General features: G+C 43.1%; 1 protein-coding gene across 1 annotated transcript; it reads left to right on the top strand.

Annotated features, from left to right (window-relative positions):
- Positions 1-1,920: 1,920 nt before the first annotated feature.
- On the top strand, positions 1,921-17,302 carry LOC100492347 (extracellular calcium-sensing receptor). The gene is made up of 7 exons (XM_031898297.1): positions 1,921-2,092; positions 7,785-7,953; positions 10,200-10,491; positions 11,516-12,328; positions 12,417-12,641; positions 15,904-16,027; positions 16,112-17,302. Exons 1-7 carry the CDS (start codon positions 1,921-1,923, stop codon positions 17,008-17,010), a joined length of 2,694 nt encoding a protein of 897 aa, XP_031754157.1. The 3' UTR covers positions 17,011-17,302.
- Positions 17,303-18,364: the final 1,062 nt, after the last annotated feature.

Below are 18,364 nucleotides of genomic sequence, written 5' to 3'. Positions count from 1 at the left end.
TCTTGCCAGACTAATTTAGTCGCCTTTTATGAGGAGGTGAGTAGGAACCTCGATGCTGGAATGGCAGTTGATGTCATCTACTTGGACTTTGCTAAAGCGTTTGATACAGTACCTCACAGAAGGTTAATGATCAAATTAAGGAATATTGGCCTAGAACATAATATTTGTAATTGGATAGAGAACTGGCTGAAAGATAGAGTACAAAGAGTGGTTGTAAATGGAACATTTCCTAATTGGGCCAGTGTGGTTAGGGGTGTACCGCAGGGGTCAGTCCTTGGGCCTTTGCTTTTTAACTTGTTTATTAATGACCTGGAGGTGGGCATAGACAGTATTGTTTCTATTTTTGCTGATGACACTAAATTGTGCAAAACTATAAGTTCCATGCAGGATGTGCCGCTTTGCAGAGCGATTTGACAAAATTAGATAACTGGGCAGCAAACTGGGAAATGAGGTTCAATGTTGATAAGTGCAAAGTTATGCACTTTGGTAGGAATAATATAAACGCAAACTATCTACTGAATGGTAGTGTGTTGGGGGGATCCTTAATGGAGAAGGATCTAGGGGTTTTTGTAGATAACAAGTTGTCTAATGCCAGGCAGTGTCATTCTGTGGCTACTAAAGCAAATAAAGTGCTGTCTTGTATAAAAAAGGGCATTGACTCAAGGGATGAGAACATAATTTTGCCCCTTTATAGGTCCCTGGTAAGGCCTCACCTTGAGTATGCAGTGCAGTTTTGGGCTCCAGTCCTTAAGAAGGATATTAATGAGCTGGAGAGAGTGCAGAGACGTGCAACTAAACTGGTAAAGGGGATGGAAGATTTAAACTATGAGGTTAGACTGTCAGGGTTGAGGTCGTTTTCTCTGGAAAAGAGGCGCTTGCGAGGGGACATGATTACTCTATACAAGTACATTAGAGGGGATTATAGGCAGTTGGGGGATGTTCTTTTTTCCCATAAAAACAATCAACGCACCAGAGGCCCCCCCCTTTAGATTAGAGGAACAGAGCTTCCATTTGAAGCAGCGTAGGGGGTTTTTCACGGTGAGGGCAGTGAGGTTGGGGAATGCCCTTCCTAGTGATGGGGTAATGGCAGATTCTGTTAATGCCTATAAGAGGGGCCTGGATGAGTTCTTGAGCAATCAGAATATCCAAGGCTATTGTGATACTGATATCTACAGTTAGTACTAGTGGTTGTATTTATAGTTTATGTATGTGAGTGTATAGGTTGGTGGGTGTGGATTAGGTGTGCTGGGTTTACTTGGATGGGTTGAACTTGATGGACACTGGTCTTTTTTCAACCCTATGTAACTATGTAACTAGAGTGAAACCACAGAACAAGAAAAGGAGTTTAGATCTCAGACTCTATATATTAAATATATTTACTGCAGTATTAGGGCACTTAAGTATCATACCAATAAGACATCAGTTTACTCTCTAGTGCCACCACAATATGGTTTCTCCAAAGCAAAAATACCAGCCATTCATTTGTTAATGTTTACTTCTTTGGTATAGTTAGAATAATGAATGCAAATAGTGGTCACTCTTAGCTACTGGACTGTCACTTAAATGTGGTGTCACCTACCAAGGATTACAATGGTTGTTCATCTTATCTGCCATTAAGCTCTGTAACACACTCACCATAGACGGCACGTGGTGGTAGATAGTAATGGCACTAAGTAGATATATTGTTTCAGAATGGGGATAAATAACACTTTAACACTGCAAAGGTAGACAAGGCAGTAATAGACAATAAAACCGTGCAAGGACTTTACCCTTTCCCTGCCAACAACGTAGGTACTACATTGTTTTAAAAAAGCTGTTATGTGCCAACAACGTAGTACCTATGTTATTTGTACTAATGCGATTCTCTCTGCACCGGCAGCTTTTGCAACGAGCCAAGGGGGCTGGCAAGTCAGTCCAGCGATGCAATTGCATCGCAGCACGGACCTACAAGCAGCAGATGCAATTGCATCGCGTCTGCTGCTTGTCCTGTGTCTTCCCCTGCTCCTTGCCCCCTCAGCGCCGCCCACGCACTTCCTGTGCTGCGAGAACATCAGAGAGGACTCCTGCCTGCGATCCCTGAGACCTTCTACTGGTAAGTGCTCTTTATTTGCCAAATACACACACTTACACACATTTACACACACAATTTATCACAGGTTTTTTTTTATTTTCCATTTTGCTCTAGCACACTCTAGCACTCTTTAACACACTTTAGCATACTTATATACACACTTACACACTGTCACTCAAATTTTAGATGTGTACACACACATGTATACACAATTTTTTTTTTTTTACCCCTTTGTCTTTAGTTTTTTTCCCTAAAAAATTTATTTTGGCAGCGTGATTATTGGATCAGCAATTCTAACCACTAATTATGCTGTTGTGTGACTTATTTTGTTGTTTCATCAATTTACAATTTAGTTTTTGTGGTTTTATTGCATTTTTAACCCTGTATTAGAATTCCTAATCTGTTTTTTAGCATAGCTTTGCCATGTGGTACTTTTGTGTATAAAAACAACTTTACCTATTTTGAATTTATCAGAATGCGTACTTTACAAAAATATATGGTTTTCTGGGGGTCTCTGTATAGTTAGGGGGGTTACGGCACATAATACGCTGTCAGGGGGCTCTGTGTGCAAAAGCTGAGTTGGCAGGCGAGAAATCCTTATGCGCTATTTTCATTTTGGGGTCAGTACATACCACAGACTTTGTTATATCTATGCATATTGGGCATCAAACTGTTCAGTAGACCTTAGGTGTTCCTATTTGGGGTGATTTGCCTTTGTATACAAGAAATTGTGTGAGATAAATGCGGCAAATTTTTATGTGATTTTCTGATATGTCATAAAAACCACTAACTTTAGGAAAGCTTTGCAGATTGGCACTTTGGTGTAGAAACGACTCTTTACCCAGGTTGGATTTGTCAGAATGTGTACTTTCCAAAAATATATGGTTTTCTTGTTTTTTCTGTACAGTTAGGGGGTCTTACGGCACATAATACATGGTTATTTGGCTTTTTTTGCAGAAATTGACTATTTTCATTTGGGTGCCTCTGTACACCACATACTTTGGTAAATCTTTGCATATTGGGCATCAAACTGTTCAGTAGACCGCTGGCATTCATATTTAGGGTGATGTGTCATTATATGTAAGAAATGTTGTAAGATAAATGTGTCAAATTGCAACAATTTAAGGTCTTTTTCAGAAAAGTAATAAAAACCATTAAATTTAAGAAAGCTTTCCAGATTGGTACTTTGGTGTAGAAAGTCTTCTTTATGCATGTTAGATTTGTCAGAATGTGTACTTTCCAACAATATATGGTTTTTAGGGGTTACCCTTCATTTCTGGAGCTTCTACCCCTCATGAAACTGCCATGTGTTTATGAATTAGGTAAAGGTAAGCCATGAAATCAGTGTGCACAAGGTATATTTTGGGGTCTCTAAGTTCCATGTGCTTTGATAAACCTATGTACAGTGGGCATCAAACTGTTCAGTAGACCTCTGGGGTTCATACTAAAAGTGTTTTATGTTGGTATGTAATGACCTGTAGAAAATAAGATGCTGCATAGTGTAAGTTTTGAGGTGATTTTTGGAAATGTCATAAAAATCGTCAAACTTAGGAAAGCTTTGTGGCTTGGTACTTTGGAGTAAAAAGAAATGGGTACCCATTTTAGATTCAGGGGAATGTGTACTTTTCAAAAATATATAGCTTCCTGTGGTGAGCTTACTATTTTGTAGCATTATCCCACATAAAGCATGTAAATGTGTTGATTTTGCAGGAGCAGAAATGACAGTACATATGGGGGTATGTTCACATTGGGGCCCCTAAATGCCACATACTTAGGTAAACCTATACATATTGGGCATCAAACTGTTAAGTGGACCCCTGGTGTTCAAATTTAGGGTGTTTTATCTTGGTACCTAATACTATGTGGGAGATAAAATGCTGCAAAGTGGAAGCTTTGAGAGGATTTTTGGAAATGTTATCAAAATTGCCAAATTTAGGAAAGCCTTGCGGCTTGGTACTTTGGAGTAGAAAGACACGGGTGCCCATTTTAGATTTGGGGGAATGTGCACTTTCCAAAAATATATGGCTTTCTGGGGTGAGCGTACTTTTTACTAGCTTTATCTCACAAAAAATTATGTAAATGTGTTGATTTTGCAGAAGCTGAAATAACAGAAATGATAGATCAAATGGGGGTATGTTCCCATTGGGGCCCCTACATGCCACATACTTAGGTAAACCTATACATATTGGGCATCAAACTGTTCAGTGGACCCCTGGCGTTCAAATTTAGCGTTTTAAGGTTTTTTATCTTGGTACTTAATGATATGCGGGAGATAAGAAGCTTTAAGAGGATTTTTGGAAATGTTTTCAAAATTGCCAACTTTAGGAAATCTTTGCAGCTTGGTACTTTGGAGTAGAAAGACACAGGTACCAATTTTGAATTCAGGGGAATGTGTACTTTACACAAATATATGGCTTTCTGGGGTGAGTATACTTTTTGTAGCTTTATTCTACATAAAATGATGTAAATGTGTTGATTTTGCAAAATCTGAAATGACAGAAATGACAGTACATATGGGGGTAAGTTCCCATTGGGGCCCCTACATGCCACATACTTAGGTAAACCTATACATATTGGGCATCAAACTGTTCAGTGGACCCCTGGCGTTCAAATTTAGGGTGTTAGGGTGTTTTATCTTGGTACCTAATGATATGCGGGAGATAAGAAGCTTTAAGAGGATTTTTGGAAATGTTTTCAAAATTGCCAACTTTAGGAAATCTTTGCAGCTTGGTACTTTGGAGTAGAAAGACACAGGTACCAATTTTGAATTCAGGGGAATGTGTACTTTACACAAAAATATGGCTTTCTGGGGTGAGTATACTTTTTGTAGCTTTATTCTACATAAAATGATGTAAATGTGTTGATTTTGCAGAATCTGAAATGACAGAAATGACAGATCATATGGGGGTATGTTCACATTGGGGCCCCTACATGCCACATACTTAGATACATCTATACATATTGGGCATCAAACTGTTTAGTGGACCCCTGGCGTTCATATTTAGGGTGTTTTATCTGGTTACTTTATGACCTGTAGGAGATAAGATACTATAGTCTGGAAGCTTTAAAGCGATTATTAAAAAATTTCACAAATTTGGATAAAAAAACAATAATTTTAGGAAAGCATTGCAACTTGGTAGTTTGGAGTAGACAGACAGTTCTACCTATTCTGGATTCCCCAGAATCTATTCATAGTTACATAGTTACATAGTTACATAGGGTTGAAAAAAGACCAGTGTCCATCAAGTTCAACCCATCCAAGTAAACCCAGCACACCTAACCCACACCTACCAATCTATACACTCACATACATACACTATATATACACCCACTAGTACTAACTGTAGATATTAGTATCACAATAGCCTTGGGTACTCTGCTTGTTCAAGAACTCATCCAGGCCCCTCTTATAGGCATTAACTGAATCTGCCATTACCACATCACTAGGAAGGGCATTCCCCAACCCCCTCACTGCCCTCACCGTGAGGAACCCCCTACGCTGCTTCAAATGGAATCTCCGTTCCTCTAATCTATAGGGGTGACCTCTGGTGCGCTGATTGTTTTTATGGGAAAAAAGAACACCCCCATCTGCCTATAATCCCCTCTAATGTACTTGTACAGAGTAATCATGTCCCCTCGCAAGCGCCTCTTTTCCAGAGAAAACAACCCCAACCCTGACAGTCTCACCTCATAGTTTAACCCTTCCATCCCCTTTACCAGTTTAGTTGCACGTCTCTGCACTCTCTCCAGCTCATTAATATCCTTCTTAAGGACTGGAGCCCAAAACTGCACTGCATACTCAAGGTGAGGCCTTACCAGGGACCTATAAAGGGGCAAAATTATGTTCTCATCCCTTGAGTCAATGCCCTTTTTTATACAAGACAGCACTTTATTTGCTTTAGTAGCCACAGAATGACACTGCCTGGAATTAGACAACTTGTTATCTACAAAAACCCCTAGATCCTTCTCCATTAAGGATCCCCCCAACACACTACCATTCAGTAGATAGTTCACGTTTATATTATTTCTACCAAAATGCATAACTTTGCACTTATCAACATTGAACCTCATTTTCCAGTTTGCTGCCCAGTTTTCCAATTTTGTCAAATCGCTCTGCAAAGCGGCACATCCTGCATGGAACTTATAGTTTTGCACAATTTAGTGTCATCAGCAAAAATAGAAACAGTACTGTCTATGCCCACCTCCAGGTCATTAATAAACAAGTTAAAAAGCAAAGGACCAAGGACTGACCCCTGCGGTACCCACTAACCACACTGGTCCAATTAGAAAATGTTCCATTTACCACCACTCTTTGTACTCTATCCTTCAGCCAGTTCTCTATCCAATTACAAATATTATGTTCTAGGCCAATATTCCTTAATTTGATCATTAACCTTCTGTGAGGTACTGTATCAAACGCTTTAGCAAAGTCCAAGTAGATGACATCAACTGCCATTCCAGCATCAAGGTTCCTGCTCACCTCCTCATAAAAGGCAACTAAATTAGTCTGGCAAGATCTGTTACGCATAAAACCATGCTGGCACAAACTAATAGTATTGTGAACTGCAATGTATTCAAGTACCCTATCCCTTATTACCCCTTCCAAAAGCTTTCCTACTACTGATGTCAGACTAACAGGCCTATAGTTTTCAGGCTGAGAACGGGATCCCTTTTTAAATAACGGCACCACATTAGCAATCCGCCAGTCTCTTGGCACCATGCCAAACCTCAACGGATCCTGAAAAATTATGTGAAGAGGCTTGGCAATCACAGCGCTCAGCTCATTTAATACCCTGGGATGAATCCCATCCGGCCCTGGACCTTTGTTTACCTTTACATGTTCAAGTCTCTTTTGAATTTCCTCCTGAGTGACCCATGCGCCAGTAGCTAAATTACTAGCACTGGGTATATTAAAAGGGAAGCCTTCATTAGCTGGCTCCTCAGATACAGTTTAATTAAATCTGCCCCCAATCTTCCTAAAGGTGGTCATATAGCTACCAATGTATGGTCACCGACGATGGGCCTTCCCAACCATCATCTGGCCTGAAATCGGGCAGATCTCGATCGGGCAGGTTTGATTTTTCTGTTGGATAAGGGCTCATTGATGCGGTCCCCTAGGGCCAAATGATTAAATTAGCCCGATATCACCCACCTGTAGGTGGACATATCGGGAGAAGATCCGCTCACTTGGCGACCTCCTCGAACAAGTGGATCTTACAGTGTACGGCCTCCATATATGTACCACTATAACCTAACCCTGAATATTTCTAGAGACTGTGAAGTCAATAAAGGGACTATGAAGAGACTATGAAGTCAATAAAGGGATTGGAAGATGGCAACGCCATCTTCCAATCCCTTTATTGACTTCATAGTTTCTTTGGAAGCTTTTCCACATCACATTGTGTGTTTTGGGAGTAAAGGAATTCGTAAAACCAGAGACAGATAGCTGCTAATAGCTCGGATTCCCTGACGAGTTCAGACAATTAGTCATAATTATTGTTTGAGTTCCCCATTGGCCAAAACTATTTACCTGCACCGTATATGTATACCTGTAAATAAGGTACGTGTTTGGTGGGGGATAGTCACGCCTGCGTGTCACTATGGCCCAGTAACAGGGTCATTGCCTTCTGTACGGAGATGTCTCTCTATGCCATGCCCCGGTGCCACGGAATCCCTCCGGTGCCCCTCTCGGCCGTACTGTTCTGTACATTAGCTGTCACCGTGGCTTCCAAAATCAGCTGCAACCTGCCCAGCGAGGACATCGGCAGCTACATCAGTCGCCCAGGAGATATTATCGTAGGGGGAATCATTCCGGTTCATTTTAATATCATCTACAATAAGGCCAATTTCACCAGCCAACCCCGGGAGCTGCAATGTCGGACGTAAGTAGCGCCGCTTGCGATACAATTTAAAGGGCAACTTCAAGGGTTGTAGGAGTAGAGCTGGAGAGTTGGCCAACGGGGCAGAGAGCCCTGAGGGTTTCTGACCGATGTTCCAGATCCAGGCTACAAATATTGGGACATTCTGACTATATGGTAATTGGAACAGTCTGTTCTCTCTGTATGTCTCTGTACTGTATGTCTCTGTATGTCTCTGTACTGTACGTCTCTGTATGTGTCTGTATGTCTCTGTATCTCTCTATATGTCTCTATGTGTCTGTATGTCTCTGTATCTCTCTGTATGTCTCTGTATGTCTCTGTATGTCTCTGTATGCCTCTGTATCTCTCTGTATCTCTCTGTATGTCTCTGTATGTCTCTGTATGTCTCTGGATCTCTCTGTATGTCTCTGGATCTCTCTGTATGTCTCTGTATCTCTCTGTATGTCTCTGTATGTCTCTGTATGTCTCTGTATGTCTCTGTATGTCTCTGTATCTCTCTGTATGTCTCTGTATGTCTCTGTATCTCTCTGTATGTCTCTGTATCTCTCTGTATCTCTCTGTATGTCTCTGTATCTCTCTGTATGTCTCTGTATCTCTCTGTATCAGATTGCAGGCTCATCTCGTGCACAAAGGCTCCACTGAGAATAATGGTGCCCCCCGGGGTTTGCTCATTGCAAAATAGAAAGAAAAATGCAAAGCCCGGAGCTTTCCCGGAACATTCGGTTGGAATATGAGAATTTAACGTATCTCTTTTGTAATTATATCAAATTGTCTGTTTTGTGGATCTGTTGATTATTCCCAGGTTAAACCTTCAGCGGTCTCTCTGTTAGGCTCGGCCTCTCCTTTTATTTCTTTCAGCCAACAGTGATTCTCCTGTCATTCTGTACAATAACGGCAGAAATGTCCCCCCCCCTGTAGGGCAGGCAGTAACCCTTCCAACACTTTCCCCTGTCTCTGCCCCTATATATTAGGTACCTACCTAGTGCTACCAACCCCTATTTCTGTAGGGAAATGAGAGCAGGGCAGGCAGTAACCCTTCCAACACTTTCCCCTGTCTCTGCCCCTATATATTAGGTACCTACCTAGTGCTACCAACCCCTATTTCTGTAGGGAAATGAGAGCAGGGCAGGCAGTAACCCTTCCAACACTGTCCCCTGTCTCTGCCCCTTTATATTAGGTACCTACCTAGTGCTACCAACCCCTATTTCTGTAGGGAAATGAGAGCAGGGCAGGCAGTAACCCTTCCAACACTTTCCCTTGTCTCTGCCCCTATATATTAGGTACCTACCTAGTGCTACCAACCCCTATTTCTGTAGGGAAATGAGAGCAGGGCAGGCAGTAACCCTTCCAACACTTTCCCCTGTCTCTGCCCCTATATATTAGGTACCTACCTAGTGCTACCAACCCCTATTTCTGTAGGGAAATGAGAGCAGGGCAGGCAGTAACCCTTCCAACACTTTCCCCTGTCTCTGTCCCTATATATTAGGTACCTACCTAGTGCTACCAACCCCTATTTCTGTAGGGAAATGAGAGCAGGGCAGGCAGTAACCCTTCCAACACTTTCCCCTGTCTCTGCCCCTATATATTAGGTACCTACCTAGTGCTACCAACCCCTATTTCTGTAGGGAAATGAGAGCAGGGCAGGCAGTAACCCTTCCAACACTTTCCCCTGTCTCTGCCCCTATATATTAGGTACCTACCTAGTGCTACCAACCCCTATTTCTGTAGGGAAATGAGAGCAGGGCAGGCAGTAACCCTTCCAACACTGTCCCCTGTCTCTGCCCCTATATATTAGGTACCTACCTAGTGCTACCAACCCCTATTTCTGTAGGGAAATGAGAGCAGGGCAGGCAGTAACCCTTCCAACACTTTCCCCTGTCTCTGTCCCTATATATTAGGTACCTACCTAGTGCTACCAACCCCTATTTCTGTAGGGAAATGAGAGCAGGGCAGGCAGTAACCCTTCCAACACTTTCCCCTGTCTCTGTCCCTATATATTAGGTACCTACCTAGTGCTACCAACCCCTATTTCTGTAGGGAAATGAGAGCAGGGCAGGCAGTAACCCTTCCAACACTTTCCCCTGTCTCTGTCCCTATATATTAGGTACCTACCTAGTGCTACCAACCCCTATTTCTGTAGGGAAATGAGAGCAGGGCAGGCAGTAACCCTTCCAACACTTTCCCCCTGTCTTTTCCATTCAATTAAATTGCCTGTATTCTAATTTTGCGTGTTTTTATTTCCATACCAGGGTTGCTGATGAGTATTACATGAGCCTACAGGCCCTGATATTTACTGTAGAGAGGATTAATGCAGACCCAGAGCTCCTGCCCAACATTACACTGGGTTTCCATATTTATGACACGTGCAGAACGTTACAGCGAGCGGCCCAGGGAACGCTATTAATGCTCTCGGGAGGAAAAGATATCACCCCAAATTATCAATGTCACACAGTAGCACCCTACGCTGGCGTCATTGGTGATTCTACATCCAGACGTTCCATTCTTATGGCCCAGATCTTGGGGCTGTACCGATACCCACAGGTAAGTTCAGTTTGATATATAAATACCCCTTATTGGGGGCAGAACAGCCCTATTGGGTTTATTTAATGGTTAAATGATTCCCTTTTCTCTGTAATAATAAAACAGTACCTGTACTTGATCCCAACTAAGATATAATTACCCCTTATTGGGGCAGAACAGCCCTATTGGGTTTATTTAATGGTTAAATGATTCCCTTTTCTCTGTAATAATAAAACAGTACCTGCACTTGATCCCAACTAAGATATAATTACCCCTTATTGGGGGCAGAACAGCCCTATTGGGTTTATTTAATGGTTAAATGATTCCCTTTTCTCTGTAATAATAAAACAGTACCTGTACTTGATCCCAACTAAGATATAATTACCCCTTATTGGGGCAGAACAGCCCTATTGGGTTTATTTAATGGTTAAATGATTCCCTTTTCTCTGTAATAATAAAACAGTACCTGTACTTGATCCCAACTAAGATATAATTACCCCTTATTGGGGCAGAACAGCCCTATTGGGTTTATTTAATGGTTAAATGATTCCCTTTTCTCTGTAATAATAAAACAGTACCTGTACTTGATCCCAACTAAGATATAATTACCCCTTATTGGGGCAGAACAGCCCTATTGGGTTTATTTAATGGTTAAATGATTCCCTTTTCTCTGTAATAATAAAACAGTACCTGTACTTGATCCCAACTAAGATATAATTACCCCTTATTGGGGCAGAACAGCCCTATTGGGTTTATTTAATGGTTAAATGATTCCCTTTTCTCTGTAATAATAAAACAGTACCTGTACTTGATCCCAACTAAGATATAATTACCCCTTATTGGGGCAGAACAGTCCTATTGGGTTTATTTAATGGTTAAATGATTTTTAGCAGACGTAAGGTAGGAGATCCAAATTACAGAAAGATCCCTTATCCAGAAAACCCCAGGTCCCGAGCATTCTGGATAACAGGTCCCATACCTGTACTGAGAAGATAATTTTCAGATATAAATATAATGTTTTTCTATGATCATTACATTTCTGCAGGTCAGTTATTTCGCAACCAGCCCTATTCTAAGCGACCGGAACCAGTTCCCTTCCTTCTTGCGGACCATTCCCAGTGATGAGTTTCAAATGAAAGGCCTGGCCCAGCTGGTTTCCTACTTCGGTTGGTCTTGGCTGGGCATCTTGGCCACCGATGATGAGTACGGTCAGTTCGGACTTCAGATAATAAAGCAGGAGATAGCGAAGGCTGGGGCTTGTGTGGCCTTTGCTGAGTACATACTGACCAGTAAGCCTGACAGAAATGCTCCTCATCTCATACAAGTGATACAAATGTCAACTGCAAGGGTGGTGGTTGTGATCTCAACCAGTACAGACTTTGCCATCGTCCTGGAAGAGATGCTGAAGCAGAACGTGACGGGCTACACTTGGATCGGCAGCGAAGGCTGGTCGACCTCCGATTTGCTTTCTAACAAGAGATTCCAAGGGATACTGACCGGCACCGTCGGCTTCGCCATACACCAAGGGCAGATGCCCCAGTTCCCTCAGCATCTCAGCAGCCTCAGCCCTTTGAACGATCCTTACGATACGTTCATGAGGGAATATTGGGAGCAAACGTTCTCTTGTCGATGGCCGGATTCCGACACCTCAGCGGCCAATGGGAGCTTGAAGGCGTGTACAGGGAATGAAAAGCTGGCAAGTCTGATTGCAGGAATAGACTATCGGATAGCGCACACTTTATATGTGGCTGTTTATGCCATCGCCTGGGGCCTACATAGTATGATCAATTGTTCTCCTGGGTATGGACCATTCCACGCCGGCTCGTGTGCCAATATTTCATCGTTCTACCCTTGGCAAGTAAGAGACCTCCTTTCTAACCAATCACCTTCATTTCTCCCACAGGGACCCTGACGTTCACGGTCCTTTTTTTTATTTGTCTTCCCAGCTCCTCCATTACGTTAGAAACGTGAATTTTGTGACCAGCGACGGAGCCCGGGTTTTCTTTGACGAGAAGGGGAACCCTCCGGCCATATACGACATCGTAAACTGGCGGCTGAGTGCCAAAGGCTCCCTGGAGAAGGTTACAGTTGGCAGTTACGACTCGAGCAGCCCCGATGGGAAAACACTGAAACTCAATGTTTCTAACATTATATGGATCACCCAGACACAGGTATTGAAAAGGGCTAATGGTCAGGGTTGGACTGGGGGGTGAAGGGCCAACTAGGGTCCCCTATCCCCCCCACCCCCGCAGGGGCCCCCCTAACCCCCCTCGCAGGGCCCCCCACCCAAAGTCCTCCCCCGAGCACGTCAATTTAACGCACCAGGGGAGGAGCGGTCGGCAGGTAGAATGCCGGAAAGGGTCAGGTGTGGGCCTCCAGGGCCCACCGGGATGTTTCCCAGTGTCCCGGCGACCCAGTCTGACCCTGCTAATGGTATCCAGCTTCTTGTTGTTTCAAAAAAAACCAAAAAACGCAAAAATACCGATCATTACGTTAAAAACGCATTCGGACGTTCGTGGATTAGTAAATGTGCCCCTAAGCCTCCATAGGGCTCAATGGTTGTCGGCAGCTTAAACTGAACGTACTTTTTGTCAGTCTAAAAAAGTCACATAAAGTTGTATAAATCTCGAACGTTAGTTCATTTCTTGAATTTTTTGTGAAAATATCCAGAATTATCTCGAATTTGTCGAGAAAAAAAGCAAAACAATCGTGTACTGCCAAAAAACAAAAGCTAAAAAAATTAGAACTTTGCTCAGAAAACCTTAGTAAATGGGCCCCTATGACTTGTTTCCTAGAGTCTATGATCAAGCAGTTAAAAGAGGCGCCATATTAGACACAAATAAATAATTTTCATATCAATATACATGTTTAGCCGTATGTGCCATTGGGTAATCCTAAATAGGAAACTGCCATTTTATGTACTAAGCCCCGCCCCCTGGGATCATAGGAGTCACAGTGCACACAAACAAGCCAAGGCACACATACATGCTAGGCCCCATCAGCCAATGAATGGGCAGAGTTCTGCCTTTTGCTCCCACACTACTTCCTGTTACAGTTAGAGCTGCATCACTTCCTGTCAGCTGATCTCTGAGGGGGAGCACACAGCCCATCACAAAATGGCGGCTCAAGGGAAAGGATGTAAAAGGGCAATATTTACTGATATATATATTCCAGTTTGGGGAGATTCTATAATAGGTCCCTTTATATGATATAAACTGTCTGTTGGTTACGTATTCATTCTGGGGGGGTAGTTTCCCTTTAAGAGGAAGGGGGTTGCTCTCAAGTGTTGAATCTCGGTTACCAGGGGGGGTGGGATGAACTGCAGGAAGGCAACCTCTCTGTATATAATAATCAAGGCTGCCATTAGAAATCAGGGGCAGCCCCCACCCCACCCCCATTACCGTAATGAAAAACACATTTTTGGTGGCTAGGGTCACTAATGGTTAAAAATGTAAAAAAATGGTGGCCGAGGATCTTAAATGGTTAAAGTAGAAAGACCATTGGGTGACCAGGGGCCCTGAAGGTTAGAAAAGTACAAAAAGAGCATTGGTGGTCCCAAAGGTTACAAATTTGTGGCCAGACCTTGAGGGTTAAAAAAAATTGCAAAGGGCCACAACTAGTTAAAAACACATTGGTATTGAGTGTAACTGGAGCTTTTAAAAGTGATCAGCATCCTCCTTCCTCCACCTCCTCCTCCATTCTCACTTGCCTAATGGCGCCATACATACCTGCAGGGACCCATAGGGTTAACACTCCCTAAGGTCCAATCCCTACATTTCCTAGTTTGATGTTACTAAGCGGAATGGTCAGTTTCAACTTTAGCTATTTGCATCTGTGATTGGCTACTTGATAGGATGACCACTTCCTGTACACTGTAATATAGTGATATGTAGGGGGCGGGCACTTCCTCTTTGGCCTTCCTCTCACCAGCAGAAGGTGGTGTTCCATTGAGCCTGGGACCCAACTAGGGGGAATTTAGTGGGTTTAGTACCCCCCAAGTACGAAAACTTAGAAAGAATACAATTTTTTTGTATTCGGAAACGATCGTACTTTGATGAAAGTCTAAAATATTATTGTTTAGAGTGGACTAGATTTTTTTTAAAAATATTTGTGGATGCTAATTTTCCACGATTCACAGGAATCAAATCAGGCAATTGCAAAAAAGAACAAAAAAAAAGAAACGTTCCCATTCTTTTTCATTTAGAAACAATTTTTGGAATGTTCCTTTTTGTGAAAAAAATGAATAATCTGCTCTTAAGTAGATGAATTTTGTCACCCGTTTTCTGGGAAAATCCGCCAATGGCGAAATTGCCGCAAATCCATGCCTCCCGAAAAATTTCGATCATCACTACTCCTTGGGCCGGGTTGGAGCTGCAGAGTGCCATTGAGCCCTATGGGAGACTTTCCTTGGGCCGGGTTGGAGCTGCAGAGTGCCATTGAGCCCTATGGGAGACTTTCCTTGGGCCGGGTTGGAGCTGCAGTGTGCCATTGAGCCCTATGGGAGACTTTCCTTGGGCCGGGTTGGAGCTGCAGAGTGCCATTGAGCCCTATGGGAGACTTTCCTTGGGCCGGGTTGGAGCTGCAGAGTGCCATTGAGCCCTATGGGAGACTTTCCTTGGGCCGGGTTGGAGCTGCAGAGTGCCATTGAGCCCTATGGGAGGCTTTCCTTGGGCCGGGTTGGAGCTGCAGAGTGCCATTGAGCCCTATGGGAGACTTTCCTTGGGCCGGGTTGGAGCTGCAGAGTGCCATTGAGCCCTATGGGAGACTTTCCTTGGGCCGGGTTGGAGCTGCAGAGTGCCATTGAGCCCTATGGGAGGCTTTCCTTGGGCCGGGTTGGAGCTGCAGAGTGCCATTGAGCCCTATGGGAGACTTTCCTTGGGCCAGGTTGGAGCTGCAGAGTGCCATTGAGCCCTATGGGAGGCTTTCCTTGGGCGGGTTGGAGCTGCAGAGTGCCATTGAGCCCTATGGGAGACTTTCCTTGGGCCGGGTTGGAGCTGCAGAGTGCCATTGAGCCCTATGGGAGACTTTCCTCGGGCGGGTTGGAGCTGCAGGGTGCCATTGAGCCCTATGGGAGACTTTCCTTGGGCCGGGTTGGAGCTGCAGAGTGCCATTGAGCCCTATGGGAGGTTTCCAAAATCATGCACTGAAGGTTCAAAGTCAGAAAGGTTTTCCTGCTGTTTATGATCGGTTACAAAAATTTTGTGTCACCAATACGATATTATCGTGACTATTACGATTTTTTCGTAAGCATTTTCGTGACATTTCCGATCATCAGAAATTATCGTATCTAATCCGAATTTTACTCATTTCGGGATTTGAACTCGTACTTAGATGAATCTGCCCCTTAGGGGCTCCTTCAGTACTGGTTGAGCAAAAACTAAAAAATTCAAGAAATGGCACCTTTTTTTTAGAATGTCATTTTGACCTTTGCAGGTTCCTGTATCGTACTGCAGCCCAGCTTGTCCCTCAGGATTTAGGAAGCTGATCGTACCAGGGAAACCCCCCTGTTGCTATGAGTGTGCCCGGTGTCCCCAGGGGCAGATTTCGAACCAAACAGGTACTGGAAATATTATTTTGTCATTTTTGTATAACTCTTCCTCTTACTGTGTATAAAGACATTGATCTGACTGTTGTTCTGCAGATGCTTTGGAATGTCATCCATGTTCCTGGGACACGTGGCCCAATCTACAGCAGGACAGATGCCTACCAAGAACTGTTGAGTTCCTTACCTATACGGAGCCTTTGGGTTACAGCCTAGCAGCCATCACTAGCTTCTCTACTTTGACCCCCATTACTATACTGGGAGTTTTTATTTATTACAGGAAAACACCAATAGTCCGAGCCAACAACTACTCCCTTAGCTGCCTTCTCCTGCTTTCCCTGTTCCTCTGTTTCCTTTGCTCTTTAGGGTTCATTGGTTACCCACAGCCTGAAAAGTGCCTTCTGCGCCAGGTGGCATTTGGGATGGTTTTTGCCCTCTGCATCTCCTGTGTTCTGGCCAAAACCATCACTGTTGTCATTGCCTTTAATGCAACCAAACCCGGCAGCAGGTTAAGGAAGTGGACAGGGGTGAAGGTGCCCTACTGCGTTATTGTGTTCTGTGCCTTAATTCAATTATTTCTGTGTGTTATGTGGTTGATATTGTCTCCTCCCTTCCATGAGTATGACACTGACACAAAACCTGGAGTACTTATAGTGAACTGCAATGAAGGCTCAACCACTGCTTTCTGGTGCATGCTGGGATACCTTGGACTCTTGGCCTCCATCAGTTTCATTGTTGCCTTCCTGGCCAGACGCCTCCCTGACAGTTTCAATGAAGCCAAATTGATCACATTCAGTATGTTGGCTTTCCTCAGTGTGTGGGTGTCCTTTATCCCAGCCTATCTCAGTGCCCGGGGCATGTATACTGTGGCAATGGAGGTCTTTGCCATCCTGTCTTCCAGTTGGGCTGTGGTGGGCTGTATCTTTGTGCCAAAATGTTACATTATATTGTTCAGACCCAACATGAACTCCAGAGAACATCTCCTTGGAAAAAAATAGAACCCAAAACTAATATACAACATCATATACAAAAGGGGGCATTTATTAACATTCAGATTTTCTTGGTTTTCTAGTTTTTCAAGCCACGAGTAAACTCATTTCCATGAATGCCAGTCACTTGTGAAAATATCCGAAATGAAAAGGCACAAACAAAAATGACACAGAAAAAATGCAAAAACCACAACTTTCTGGTTTTGTCGCCCGAATGCCAACATAAAAAAACCTAGAATATGCCTAAAACCATGACGCAAAGAAAGATCTTCCAATTGGAAAAGGGACATCTGCCATTGGCTTCTACGTGATCTGGACAGGTTTTACATGGCTTATTTTTGCTTTTGGATTTGTACCAGTTTTGTTGCATAACAAATCAAAACAAAATGTAATTTTTCATGTCAGATTATGGCTTCAAAAAATCTGAACCAAAACAATCGAGTGTAAATGCCCCCCTAAATGTCCCAGAGCATTGAAATAGTCACATAATACTCCAGTGTTAATCAAGAGATAATACCTCGGTACTAATGGACATTTACATAGAATTATTCAGTAACCATCTGCCATGGTCTCAAGGATCTCACACCCTTAGTGGGTTGCCTGACGTCAAGGAGGATTAAGATAAACCATAAGAACACTGGGAACAAATTAATTATGGCAGTGGTCCCAAACCAGTGGCTCAGGGGCAACATGTTGCTCCCCAACCCCTTGGATGTTGCTCTCAGTGCCCCCAAACCAGGGAGTTATTTTTGAATTCCTGACTTGGGGGCAAGTTTTGGTTGAATAAAAACAAGATTTCCTACCAAATAAAGCCCCTGTAAGCTGATAGGGTGCATAGAGGCTGCCTAATGGCCAATCACAGCCCTTATTTAGCTCCTCCATGAACTTTTATGGTGCTTGTGTTGCTCCCCAAGTCTTTTTACATTGACTGTGGGTCATGAATAACAAAGGTTGGGAACCCCTGAACTATAGTGAAATAAGTCAAGTACAGGTATGGGAGATAGTATCCGGAATGCTTGGCACCTAAGGTTTTTGGGGTCTTTCCATAATTAGAAAGATCTAATTTCATACTTTGATATATCTCCCATCTACCATTTACCATGGACCTTATATCAGAAGCTCTACCCCAAAACGTGATAGTGGTACCTATATTAGAACTCACAGCCAATGTACATTGGCAAAGAGGAGTTGAACAAAGGGTGCTGAGCTACAGGTTAAGCCATTTACACCTGAAATTGCATTAGGTTGTTTATAAGAAGTGAAGTTATAAAAAAATTGATGTAGTCTCCTAGAATTAAAACCTCCTAAAAAGAAAAAATAATTCAATTTTGGCAATAATTCGACATTTTTCTCCACTTCGGGT

The sequence above is a fragment of the Xenopus tropicalis genome, chromosome 3, assembly GCF_000004195.4.
Source record: "Xenopus tropicalis strain Nigerian chromosome 3, UCB_Xtro_10.0, whole genome shotgun sequence".
Taxonomy (NCBI): domain Eukaryota; kingdom Metazoa; phylum Chordata; class Amphibia; order Anura; family Pipidae; genus Xenopus; species Xenopus tropicalis.
The sequence above is the reverse complement of the archived record's forward strand: the minus strand, read 5'-3'. Positions and strand labels throughout refer to the sequence as shown.